Source organism: Amphiprion ocellaris, chromosome 7 (genome assembly GCF_022539595.1).
Source record: "Amphiprion ocellaris isolate individual 3 ecotype Okinawa chromosome 7, ASM2253959v1, whole genome shotgun sequence".
In the NCBI taxonomy this organism is placed as follows: domain Eukaryota; kingdom Metazoa; phylum Chordata; class Actinopteri; family Pomacentridae; genus Amphiprion; species Amphiprion ocellaris.
In genome coordinates this window covers 38,059,951-38,073,680 of record NC_072772.1, presented here as the reverse complement: position 1 = coordinate 38,073,680, position 13,730 = coordinate 38,059,951, and the positions used below count along the sequence as shown (strand labels likewise).

General features: G+C 43.4%; 1 protein-coding gene and 1 long non-coding RNA gene across 2 annotated transcripts; both read right to left on the bottom strand.

The window, feature by feature from the left end:
* Positions 1 to 1,283: 1,283 nt before the first annotated feature.
* On the bottom strand, positions 1,284 to 6,581 carry LOC111568909 (probable serpin E3). Its single transcript, XM_055011894.1, has 6 exons — positions 6,575 to 6,581; positions 5,087 to 5,329; positions 2,698 to 2,896; positions 2,499 to 2,599; positions 2,324 to 2,410; positions 1,284 to 1,690 (listed from the first exon to the last, which is right to left on the bottom strand). The coding sequence occupies exons 1-6, from the start codon at positions 6,579 to 6,581 to the stop codon at positions 1,512 to 1,514; spliced, it is 816 nt and encodes a 271-aa protein (XP_054867869.1). The 3' UTR covers positions 1,284 to 1,511.
* A 236-nt stretch (positions 6,582 to 6,817) lies between these two features.
* Positions 6,818 to 11,176, bottom strand: LOC118471179 (uncharacterized). Its single transcript, XR_008602140.1, has 3 exons — positions 11,104 to 11,176; positions 9,344 to 10,686; positions 6,818 to 7,084 (listed from the first exon to the last, which is right to left on the bottom strand). It is a non-coding gene; the product is annotated as an uncharacterized LOC118471179 (long non-coding RNA).
* Between the last annotated feature and the right edge of the window lie 2,554 nt (positions 11,177 to 13,730).

Genomic DNA, 13,730 nt, shown 5'->3' with positions numbered 1-13,730 from the left:
TTACATGAGAGAGATTAGATGACAGCAGAGACTCAAGACACAAATCTCTGTCCCTGCAACCGATCAATAATCAATAACAACACTGATACATTATCAACCAATCATATTTTGGTCATTTTGTACATGTTTCTGGTAGTTTTATCTCATATTTTGGTCATATTCACAGGACTCACCTGTTTTGAGAAAATCTCCACAACTCCTTGCACTGCTGGCATTTTCTGCACTTTTACAATTACATGTATTCCACAAGCCACTTTATGCTGATGTCACTTATAGTGTAGTAATACTGTATTTATTCATTTTTCATTCTTGTATATATTATTGTTATTATAATTATTATCTTTACTGTAGTAAACTGTAGTTAGTGCTGCTCTGAAAGATTTTTGCTGCTCTAACACTGGAAATTTCCCCTGACCTGGGGAGTAATAAAGGACTGTTGTATATCTATGTGCAAGAACTGATACCTCATCTTCCTGTATATAGTCTTCTACATGGTATTTAAAAAATCTGTGCATATATCCCTCTGGGCTGGAAACTGATTATAGTTTACTGCTATGGTGTATGGCTCTGGCATTAAATATACTACATATATAGCTGGTGGTAAATTCAAAAATATGTAGACGAGCAAATCAAGTATAGTGAGGGTGATGCAGAGTAGATTGATGGAAATGGGCAGCTGGAAGCAGTGGGCTGGAGGAAGGTCAGCAGCAGCAGCATCCCACAGATGGAGATTAGGCCAGTTGGTGGGAGAACCACCACAGATCTGAAGCATCCAGCTCTGGGATCAGGGACACTCGGAGAAAGGACACAGGGAGAAACAGAGTGAGTGTAATGCAATAATGGTATATATATATTAAATATAATGGTAGATAGAGAAGGGCTCAGTGCATCCAGAGAGGTCCTCCAGCAGCCTAGGCCTGTAGCAGCAGAACTAGGGGCAGAACTAAGGGACGTCCAAGAGGGGAAGTCAGTTGTGCAAATGAAGACACCAGCTCACCCCGTCAGGGTCCCCCAGTCGTCCCCCATCGTCACCTTCATCATTTACACCTGACAGGAAAACCTTCATCTTCATCAATTATACCTGACAGGAAAACCTTCATCATCATCAGTTACACCTGACAGGAAAACCTTCTTCTTTATCTTCATCAGTTACAGAGTTAGGGTTCTTCAACAGGTCCTCCATCAGCAGGTCAGTTCTGTTTCAGGTCATCAGATGAAGCTCTGGGAAACGTTGCATCAATGTAGAAAAGTTTCCTGGATGGTTTTTTATTTCACCACTGAACATGAATCACAGAACAGAAACAGATTATTTATTAATTTCATTTTTAAACTTCTGAGAGAGAAGGTCCAACAGGAGTAATTCACACACGTGTTCCAAAGCTTCTGTTCACAAAAACCCTCCAGGAGCTCAAGGATAGGTCACCTGTTGATGCTCAGCTCAAACCTGTCTGCTCCACTGAGTATTTCTGTAGTGTCTGATCAGTGCAACTCATTCAAAGATCTATTTATTTTCATACTAAAACTAAAATGTCAAACAGCATACCCTGACTAGGGTGCTTTTCTAGACTAAAACATTGAAAACATCTGTATGATGTGAAGTAAATACCTGTGTGAACCTGTTGCAGTAGAAATAAGAACGGCCGATCTGCTTTGAAAACTGGAGCTCGGGATCTTTTGAGGAGGACCATCGCTGCAGGGATAGAAAATCATGTTTTAGAAACTTTAGACAGTTGGTTTGTTCTGTTCTATTAACCCTCGTGTCGTCCTGCGGCTCAAAATTGACCTGTTTTAAATTTTGAAAATGTGGGAAAAAAATATTTTCACAGTGAAACTTCTGATGTCCACATTTTCAACATTTTGGGGAAATTGTTGAACATTTTTTTGGTGGAAAAAAAAATGTTAAAATGTTTCTCAACAACATTCATAAAAAAATCAACCAAAATCCAGCGAATTTCACTGGATTTTGATTGATTTTTTTTGTGAATGTACTTAAAGACAATAGTAGAAGTTTTACTGATATATATATAATCACTTTAGATAGATTTTTTTGGAATATTTTTACTCATTTCTTGAAAATATCTACAAGAATTTTCTTGCCAAATCTGGGGGATTATTTTAAAATAAAACTTTTAAGGGAAACTTCTAAGGAATTATTGGAGTTTTCTTCTGAAGCTTTTGCAAATTTTCAGAAATTTGGGGAATTTTTTTGCTGAATTTTTGGATCTTTTTTCAGACAAGGAAACAATATTTTTTGGTGCCCGTAAATGAGGACAACAGTAGGATTAATATCTATTTGTTATATTAATATCTATCATATTATCACCAGTAGCAGCAGCTGCTTTGGTCCCGTCCTCCGTGACTTCTATCCTGACTTCATGGAAGGCATCAGACACATAGAGACCCTCCTCCACTTCAGAAGGAACAAACTGTCAGATACCTGAAGAACCTGGGATTAAACCTGAAGGACATCCTGGATGTTTATGAACTGATGGACTGACCTGAGATCCCGGTGAAGTCGGCTGCTGTGGGGTTGAAGGCGTCGCTGATGCCCATAGCGGGGAGCACCGACCTCAGGTTGAACTTGTTCTGCATTCTGAATCTGGAAACACCAGAAGAAGATCCATGTTTATGAACCAAGCCTCATGAAGAGTCTGCAAGTCCTGAACCAGTCTCTAATCCTGAAGCATTGTTCTCTACCTTGGGAGGAAGATGTCCATCCTGGTTCTGCGCAGGCCGGTGACCCAGGACGCTAGGTGGCGCTGTGTGAGCTGAGCCTCCAGGGAGGACAGTAGCGTCTTCCTCTCGCTGGGTAGAACCACCTGCAGGCTCAGGGAGCGGCCCAGGAACGGCAGCTCCAGAACCGTGTAGCGCTGATCCGATCCCGTCCTGAGCTGACCTGAGAGGAGATCAATGAGGTCAGGACTTCTTCTGATTCAGTCATCAGTAGAGTTTAGCTCAGGTCTATTTCCACCTGATTTCACTTTAAACGTCACAGAACCATGTCCAACAGATTAAAAGAAAGACAACACCAGAGTAGAAACAGAAACGACTCACATCATTTGTAAATGCCAAACATATTTAACTAAACATTTTATTAAATATCGAGAAAGTGAAACATTTTCTCTTGTCACTGTGATAATAAACAATTATTGGATGGTGAAAGAAAATGTATTTAAATGTTCTGAATGGAACAAGGTTGTAATTAAATACAGGCAGGACTGGAAAATAAAGAGATTACAGAGATAACAGTGAGTTTCTAATAAATGTGGAGCTGCATGTCTGATAGAGGAACTGGTTGATGAGAAACAGATGGTAGAAGCTCCACTGGGATCAGCTGCAGAGAGGGATTAATGTCATTTAGTTCAGAAAATGACAAAGAAACAGTCAAACATCACCTTGATGATGATCAGAACTGTCACTGACAAATGTTATTGAACAACCATCTAAGAAGTTTAAATAACTGAAGTTCCAAATGTTCATAGAAATACTGCTCTTTTAAATTCACTGGATATACATATATATATATATATATATATATATATATATATATATATATATGTGTGTGTGTGTGTGTGTATATATGCAAAAGTATTCACTCACCCATCCAAATAATCAGAATCAGGTGTTCCAATCACTTCCATGGCCACAGGTGTATAAAATCAAGCACCTAGGCTGCAGACTGCTTTTACAAACTTTTGTGAAAGAATGGGTCGCTCTCAGGAGCTCAGTGAATTCCAGCGTTGAACTGTGATAGGATGCCACCTGTGCAACAAATCCAGTCCTGACATTTCCTGGCTCCTAAATATTCCACAGTCAACTGTCAGCTGTATTATAAGAAAGCGGAAGTGTGTAGGAACGACAGCAACTCTGCCACCAAGTGGTAGGACACGTAAACTGACGGAGCGGGGTCAGCGGATGCTGAGGAGCATAGTGCCAAGAGGTGGCCAACTTTCTGCAGAGTCAATCACTACAGACCATCAAACTTCATGTGGCCTTCAGATTAGCTCCAGAACAGTGCTTCAGCAGAGAGCTTCATGGAATGGGTTTCCATGGCCCAGCAGCTGCATCCAAGCCATACATCACCAAGTGCAATGCAAAGCGTGGGATGCAGTGGTGTAAAGCAGCCACCACTGGACTCTAGAGCAGTGGAGACACCTTCTCTGGAGTGACCAATCACGCTTCTCCATCTGGCAATCTGATGGACCAGTCTGGGTTTGGTGGTTGCCAGGAGAACCATACTTGTGGGACTGCATTGTGCCAAGTGTAAAGTTTGGTGGAGGGGGGATTATGGTGTGGGCTTGTTTTTCAGGAGCTGGGCTTGGACCCTTAGTTCCAGTGAAAGGAACTCTGAATGCTTCAGCATACCAAGACATTTTGGACAATTCCATGCTCCCAACTTTGTGGGAACAGTTTGGAGCTGGTCCTTCCTCTTCCAACATGACTGTGCACCAGTGCACAAAGCAAGGTCCATAAAGACATGGATGACAGAGTCTGGTGTGGATGAACTTGACTGGCCTGCACAGAGTCCTGACCTCAACCCCATAGAACACCTTTGGGATGAATTAGAGTGGAGACTGAGAGCCAGACCTTCTGGTCCAACATCAGTGTGTGACCTCACAAATGTGCTTCTGGAAGAATGGTCAAAAATTCCCATAAACACACTCCTAAACCTTGTGGACAGCCTTCCCAGAAGAGTTGAAGCTGTTCTAGCTGCAAAGGGTGGACCCACGTCATATTGAACCCTAAGGATTAGGAACGGGATACGGGATGTCACTTATGTTCATATGCGAGTCAAGGCAGGTGAGCGAATACTTTTGGCAATATAGTGTGTGTGTGTGTGTGTGTGTGTGTGTATATATATATATATATATATATATATATATAAAAATAAGAGCAACCACAGGGAGAGCAGAAGGGAAGGATGCTGCGTGAAACGTGCAGCAGAAGCGACTTCAGATGAGTGAAACTAATCACAGAATTACACCCAGTCATATAATACACTGTATATACACTCTATAACTAAACTGAACAGTTCCTTCTAACTGCATCCTAGAAGCTCATCCAGTGGATGATTCTGGTCTCTTACCAAAGCTGACCTCTGCAGCCTGGTACTTCATGGGCATCTTGATGGGAGTCCCATCAGACAGGATGAAGGGCAGGTTCTGGGAGTTGGTGAACAGAAACTGCTTCTGCCAGATGCCCCTGAAGGCCACCGTGTTGACCAGCGCCACCTGCAGGTGGTGTCCCCACCACAGGGCCTGGGCCTGGGCCTCTCCTGATCCAGAGAGCTCTCCGCTGCTGCTTCCTGACTGGAGGGGCCACGACTCATCTGGAGGGAACCAGGGAACGGCAGGGGTTAATGAAGAGGCCACGAGGCTGTTATCGACTCATGTGGTCTGATGCCATGAATAAATGAATGAACTGGACGACTCACAAGAACACAAAAAGAAAAAGCCGAACAAGAAAACAAAAAATCAGCCATCAGGGATCACTGCAAAAGAAATAATCTTATCATGGACTGGGACAGGGGCAGGATTTTAACATCAGAGACCAACAAACATAAACGATGGATCAAGGAGGCCATCGAGATCAGGAAGCAGGCGAGCTGCTCCATGAACCGGGACGAGGGGGACTACACCCTCTAATACCTGGGACTCCATCCTCCAGAGACCACCGGACGGCGGGGGGCGTGGCCTATCTGACAGATTCTGACAGATCTGTCAGACTGGTCACATGATAAAAAGGACACGTCAGCACACGCCAGATGACGCTTTGAAGAAGACTGCAGTTGCAGTTGAAACATGTCAGCTAAGGTGAAACCATCTTATTTTTGATTTGTCGGTGTAAAAGAAATAACGTTATCCTATGATAGTCAACAACAAAATGAACATCATCCAAATAATAAAAGTTTGTATCTATCTATCTATCTATCTATCTATCTATCTATCTATCTATCTATCTATCTATCTATCTATCAAAACACGATTACAGTGAAACAGCTTTGAAAGAAGTCAAAAGTCACACTGTTTTCCTGTTCAGTCCCTTCAAATGTATTCATTTTTCTGTTTTATTTTTGGTTATGTGATCATTTTGCATTTCTTTATGGTCATTTTGTGTCTCTTTGCGGTCATTTTTGTGTGTTTTTGTTCAAATTTTTTTGTTTCTGTGATTATTTTGTGTCTTTTTGTGGTCATTTGGTCAACACTCAGGCTTCATTAGCTGTAGCACATTAGATCTAACAGTACAATTGATGATAAGCATTAGCTCTAATACGTTACTGTAAAAAATTAGCTGTCATGCATTAGTTGTAGTATAATATATGCAATACATTAGTTGCAGTACAATAGATGCAAACAATGAGCTCTTATACATTTAAACTATTGCAGTAAAAGATGAATATTAGAGCTAAAATGCTGCAGTAAAAGAAGAATATCAGAGGAAAAATACTGCAGTTAAAGATAAATAATATGTGTGTGTGTGTGTGTGTGAGACACTAAACCACAGAAACATAACCTGTAGTTACTGTGCGTAGAACACAGCTGTGTTTACTCGCACTAAGCTCCACTCTCCTTACTGAGCATTTAAAGGTTTGGAAGATCCTCCATGATGGCGGAGGGGACTGATTTCCAGGTCACAGTAGCAAAGAGCACTCAAGGAGTAAGTATAAGTTGGATGCTTAGAAGCGCTATTGTTAAATATAGCAACTTTTATTATTTTCGAGCAGCTGTTTGCCACATGCAGCCCTAAACTGTAACAGCTCTCCAATAGAAACACTTCTTGGTGAACAGTTTTATGACCAGGAAAACAATCTGGACTACAATGTACTCTTCATATATGTTTATATTCATGGAAACAAAACCATTGCTCACTTGTTGAACATTGAATGCAGTGGACACACACCATCAGAGTCAAATGGTTTGGACAAAAAGGAAGTCTCTTACTACTAAATCAAGACATCAAACTTGCGGAAGATCACGGTGGAGACCTCAAAGTTTCGCTCCAGCCATCCATTTGTAGCCTGAAGTCCTGCGAGAGGTTGGACATGTCGGCCCACTTCCTCATCTTAGAGAAGAACTGGATCAGACTGAGACAAGGACATGTTAGGATTTATTTTTTTAAGGCACTGCTAGCTGAACACTGAACTTGATGTCACATATGAGTAATACAATATTGATATTTGTAATGTATGAAACAGTGTTATGGTCACTTTAAGAAGTACCTGCGCAAGGTATTATGGGATGCCTGTTACCCCATGTTTGGCAGTCTGGTCTGGCAGTTCAGAAGTAAACACATTGAAAGACACCACTCTCGTTTCGCCTCATTATATTTTATGTCTATATAAGATATACAGACATTACAATATTAATAACCATTTGTTGTGTAATTAATGTATGAGTTGTGTTGACCTGAATAGAGAGAGAGAATTAACCCCAGGCTCTGAAGGGTTAAATACATGATGGATACACACAGGTCAGGCTGGAAAGCTACAGCTGCGCACGCACGCACGCACACACACACACACACACACACACACACAAGTACAAAGAGTGTTTTCACACACACAGCACATTCCTATGTCCTTATAATAAAACAACTAATTTTACTGAAACCGCTAAACTCAAGGTTGTTTAAGAGTGGAAACCATAATAATCCTCCCTATGAGACACCACCAGCAGCTGCATCACATCTCAGTTAACAGAGGAATAAGACTGACAGGTAGAGAGAGGGAAGAGGGATCTAGGAGGTTCTTTTACAGGATGGTTCCTGGAGATTGGATGAATTGTGTGCCAGAGATATGGACGTATCTGTGCACCAACCAATGGGAGAGCTAAGTCTACACCACGGTTATCCCCACCTTTAGCCAATCACTGTTCAATATTTGAATGATATGTTTGTGTTCAATAACCAATCACATTTCACAATACGGTATAAAATGTTCTGTTCATATCAGACTTTGTCATTTTCTGGGAGGCTGTTCCAGACAGAAAAGGTCCTTGATCAAGATTCTTTTGAGACACTGATGGCAGAAAATAAACAGCTTAATTGGAGAGAAGTAGTTTGTTTTCTATCTCAAAAAACGAACCTGCTCAACAGACACAAGTGTCAAAAAGCATTCACACAAAGCAACTAACTTTCCACTGTAAAATAATAAAAACAAGGGTTTTCTTGCAGTGAGAATTGTTTTACACCATCCAGAGGTTTGAGCAGGCACCAAAGGAAAATGATAACAGAACTTAGTATGAAATCCGTTTTCACATTTTGGGTTCCAAGTACTCAAGCATTATTGATGTGTCTGTTACTGAATAGTGAGAAAAAACAGAAAAATACTCAGATTTTTGTCAGATAAATTCACTCTACAGCATTTTATCAGTCATGCTCACTGCTGTGTGTGGTCAAACATCCATTTTAAGATAAGAAAAACTTAGCAGCAGGTTTAAGAATGAAACTAGCCCAGATGTTAAAGAACGACAAGTCTAAAAAAGAACAGGAAAACATTTTCAGTTCAGTGGCTGAACTAAATAGTCTGATACCAAGTCGAAGAAGTCATCTTGATGGTGTGGTTGCATTTTCGTTAAAATCGAAGATAAACTTTGCAAAAAACTTTTTAATATCACAACTCAACAATCACCTTGGCAGAGCATCTAAAGACAGCAGGTAAAACGCATTCGTTTTCTAATCCTGGATCATTCTTGTGTTGGAATCACCAGTTCACATATTTCTGTTTTCAGAAATCATATGAATAAGGGGCTGCTCTGTTGTTATCATCATATCACAATATCTCATTCAGAGTGCAGTTATTTCTTCTGTTACTGATCTACATCACCATGTAACACAAAACGCCTGCCTGGTGGCTAGTTTGGCCTCAAACAAAGAATGAGCAGCTTCTTCTGATGCTGCTACATCCCAATATTCATGTTAAAATAATGTGTTTTTTGAAAATGAATACTTATAAACATTCTACTCGACCCACAAAATCAATTCGGAACCTCTAAATGTGTACACTATGGGCTCTCTGAGAAATGTTTATAACCTGAGGTAGCTCTGTGACACAGACAAAGAGGAGATATAAAAACAGGTCTACTGTGCTTGTTCACTGGCTCCTGTTTAAAATAACTCACTGAACAACTGCTGACATTTTTCAACTCACTTTGGCAAAGCCTGAGTTTGCAAACACATAGTTCATGATCCAGTAGTTTGAAGGATTACACAGCTTTAAAAGAATAAAAGACATTTAACCAGAATCCATTAGTTATTTAAAATAGTTGAGTGTTTTTATGCATTGGGCCGTATTCAGAGGCAGGTTTTACTGGATTATTGTCCTGCAGAGGCGCCAGCGTCTGACCTGAGTTTGGACGAGTGAAGGATCCTCCCTCCATCAGTCCTTTACCCACTGTGGGAGTGGAGCCCTTCCTGCAGGCTGCATCCAGCCAACAGGCCAGCCAGTGCACCACCTCCCCCTGCAGAGACACACAAAGTGAACCATGTTAGCAAACAGCGGCGGCACCATCGTTCTGCTGATACAGAAAGCTTGATGACCGCTGGTCCGCTTCAAGCAATTTAAACAGAAGCATGAAAGGTTATGCACCACAATTACACATGTACACACACTTAGCTAAAACCTCTGCAAAACTTTAACAGCAGAAATCACAAGTGGTTGTTTTGACAGTGAGTCTGTTGAATGCCCCAGTGAGACATAATTGCACAGCATTTTAGCTGAGGTACTGAGAATTACATTTTTAGAAATAAAAGTCAATTAAAAAAAAGCACAAAAGACAACTGCATTTGGTCTTCTAACTCATTTTCAAACATAATACCTACACAAAACAGCTGACAGCAACAGCAAATTGGGTTTGAATTATTCTGACAATTAATACATCTACTGCATCACTTAAGAAAAAAGTCAAATGTGTGTATTTTCAGTTTTTTTATGTCACTGTAAGAAAGCATTTATGCCCACTTTATGATTTTAGATCCTGCATTTAGGTTTTCAATCTCATTTTCTCCTTCCTCTGTACGTTTTTGACATCATAGTAATTCTAATTATTATTATTTCCCACCTAACACATTTTGTAACGCACAGAAATGTGACACAACCAGGTTGTTGTTGTTGCTATTACAAATTCAATATATTCAGGTGTGTGGCCTGTTCAATCTGGCATCCCATATTTTTTTTTTTTTTTTTTAACCAATTTTCTGACAAGCAATTAACAGAATGATCAACTACTCATCTGGACAATAATCTGAATATTAGACAATAAAAAAAATAATAGTAGCAGCAGGCTGCACAGTAGCTTGGTGGTTAGCTCCGTCGCCTCACAGCTAGAAGATCCTCGGTTTGTGTCCCAGCCTTCCTGGGATCTTCCTGCATGGAGTCTCCATGTTCTCCTGTACATGCGTGGGTTTCCTCCAGGTTCTCCCACAGTCCAGAAACATGCTGAGGTCAATTGGTGATTCTAAACTGTCCATAGGTGTGAATGTTTGTCTCTCTGTGTAGCCCTGTGATACAGTTACCTGTCCAGGTGAACCTGTGATAGACTGTTACCTGTCCAGGTGTCCCCTGCCTTCACCCGCAGTCAGCTGGGATAGACTCCAGCCCCCCATGACCCTGATGAGGATCAAGAGGATCCGACGACTCGACGGACAGACGCTTTATTAATCCCGAGGGAAATTCAAAATATTCAGCAGCTTACATACAAAAACAAAAATAACTAAAAGGCAAAACAGACAGGTTAGTAACATGAACGTTAACGGTTAGTATATACTCTAAAAAACTTGCTGTATAATACTATAAACATTTCTAATTTTAAAATCTATAGAAATACTAATTGTATTAAAAGTCAATAAAACAGTGTTTACACCTTTCAAGACAACGTGGTTTAAAGTGATTTAAAATTATTTAAATGGTTTAAAGTGATTTTGACAGGTAGCACGAAAACACTTGTAAACTACATAAAATGCAGACATTCTACAATCACATTGGATCAGTCCTGATGTGCTCATGACTGCGTGAGTATCAGGTAAACAACACTTAAAACAGGATGATGAAATTTAAGAAAAACAATGCAATATATTATTAATGGTAATAACTTTATTTACACTGACCTTTCTCTCTGGCTGTGGTGGGCACTGGACACTTTACCACCAACAGCTGCTGGAAACTGATTTTTGTTTCACACCTTGGCTTTTTCCTTTTGAAAAACAATCACAGTCCATAACATCTATTTTTTCAGGACAACTCAGATCATATGTCACATAAGGATGCAGGAGTGTGACCTGAGTCATGCACTTCATTTCAGTGTGAAAGAAACTTGAAAATGATCAGGTTGAAATGCGAACATTTTTTCGACGGTGAATCCCTCATCCCTGGAACATACAGGAGAGAGAGAGAGACACCTGTCCTGGGTGACAGGAGGAGTGAGAGACAACTGTCATGGGGACAGGAGGAGTGAGAGACACCTGTCATGGGGACAGGAAGAGAGAGAGACACCTGTCATGGGGACAGGAAGAGAGAGAGACAACTGTCATGGGGACAGGAAGAAAGAGAGACAACTGTCATGGGGACAGGAAGAGAGAAAGACAACTGTCATGGGGACAGGAAGAGAGAAAGACACCTGTCACGGGGGACAGGAGGAGAGAGACTTGTCCTGGGGGACATGAGAGAGACAAACAGGAAAACTTTCATCTTCATCAGTAACACCTGACAGGAATACCTTCATCTTCATCAGTTACATCTGACAGGAAACCTTCGTCATCTTCAACAGTAACACCTGACAGGAAAACCTTCATCTTCATCAGTTACACCTGAAAGGAAAACCTTCATCTTCATCTTCATCAGTTACACCTGACAGGAAAACCTTCATCGTCATCTTCATCAGTAACACCTGACAGGAGAACTTCATCGTCATCTTCATCAGTAACACGACAGGAAACCTTCATCGTCATCTTCATCAGTAACACCTGACAGGAAAACGACACCTGGGCAGAGAACCTGGCAGAGAACAACAGGAGGGGCGACCTGGGCACCGAACTTGGAGGAGAACCTGGAGGAGAACGACAGGAGGAGCGACCTGGGCACAGAACTTGGAGGAGAACCTGGAGGAGAACGACCGGAGGAGCAACCTGGGCGGAGAACCTGGCGGAGAACAACAGGAGGGGCCACCTGGGCACAGAACTTGGAGGACAACCTGGAGGAGAACGACAGGAGGAGCAACCTGGGCACAGAACGTGGAGGAGAACCTGGAGGAGAACGACAGGAGGAGCCACCTGGGGGTAGAACTTGGAGAACCTGGAGGAGAACGACAGGAGGAGCCACCTGGGGGTAGAACTTGGAGAACCTGGAGGAGAACGACAGCAGGAGCCACCTGGGGGCAGAACGACAGGAGGGGCCACCTGGGCGGAGAACTTGGAGAACCTGGAGGAGAACGACAGGAGGAGCCACCTGGGGGCAGAACTTGGAGTAGATCCTGGAGAACGACAGGAGGGGCCACCTGGGCGGAGAACTTGGAGAACCTGGAGGAGAACGACAGGAGGAGCGACCTGGGCGGAGAACGTGGAGGAGAACGATAGGAGGGGCAACCTGTGCGCAGAATCTGGAGGAGAACCTGGAGGAGAACGACAGGAGGAGCGACCTGTGCGGAGAACGTGGAGGAGAACGATAGGAGGGGCAACCTGTGCACAGCATCTGGAGGAGAACCTGGAGGAGAACGACAGGAGAAGCGACCTGGACACAGAACGTGGAGGAGATCCTGGAGGAGAACGACAGGAGGGGCCACCTGGGCGGAGAACCTGGAGGAGAACGACTGGAGCAGCAACCTGGGCACAGAACGTGGAGAAGAACCTGGAGGGGAACGACAGGAGGGGCCACCTGGGCGGAGAGCTTGGAGAACCTGGAGGAGAACGACAGGAGCAGCAACCTGGGCACAGAATGTGGAGGAGAACCAGGAAGAGAACGACAGGAGGGGCCACCTCGGGGAAGAACTTGCAGGAGATCCTGGAGGAGAACGACAGGAAGAGCGACCGGGGCGGAGAACCTGGCGGAGAATGACAGGAGGGGCCACCTGGGCGGAGAACTTGGACAACCTGGAGAAGAACGACAGGAGGAGCGACCTGGGGGTAGAACTTGGAGAACCTGGAGGAGAACGACAGGAGGAGCCACCTGGGGGTAGAACTTGGAGGAGATCCTGGAGGAGAACGACAGGAGGGGCCACCTGGGCGGAGAACTTGGAGAACGTGGAGGAGAACGACAGGAGGAGCGACCTGGGCACAGAAGGTGGAGGAGAACCAGGAAGAGAACGACAGGAGGGGCCACCTCGGGGCAGAACTTGGAGGAGATCCTGGAGGAGAACGACAGGAGGGGCCACCTGGGCGGAGAACTTGGAGAACGTGGAGGAGAACGACAGGAGGAGCGACCTGGGCGGAGAACCTGGCGGACAACGACAGGAGGGGCCACCTGGGCACAGAACTTGGAGGAGAACCTGGAGGAGAACGACAGGAGGAGCAACCTGTGCGCAAAACGTGGAGGATAACCTGGAGGAGAACGACAGGAGGAGCCACCTGGGGGCAGAACTTCGTGGAGAACCTGGAGGAGAACGACAGGAGGAGTGACCTAGGCACAGAATGTGGAGGAGAACCTGGAGGAGAACGACAGGAGGAGCGACCTGGGCACATATCTTGGAGGACAACCTGGAGGAGAACGACAGGAGGGGCCACCGGGGCGGAGAACTTGGAGA

What these genes read in the sequence shown, in the direction of transcription:
- LOC111568909 (XM_055011894.1), bottom strand. An exon ending in GGCTGCAGAGGTCAGCTTTG is followed by an intron (nt 2,897 to 5,086) that starts GTAAGAGACCAG and finishes ATCTCCTCTCAG; the next exon opens with GTCAGCTCAGGACGGGATCG. An exon ending in ATGGACATCTTCCTCCCAAG is followed by an intron (nt 2,600 to 2,697) that starts GTAGAGAACAAT and finishes TGGTGTTTCCAG; the next exon opens with ATTCAGAATGCAGAACAAGT.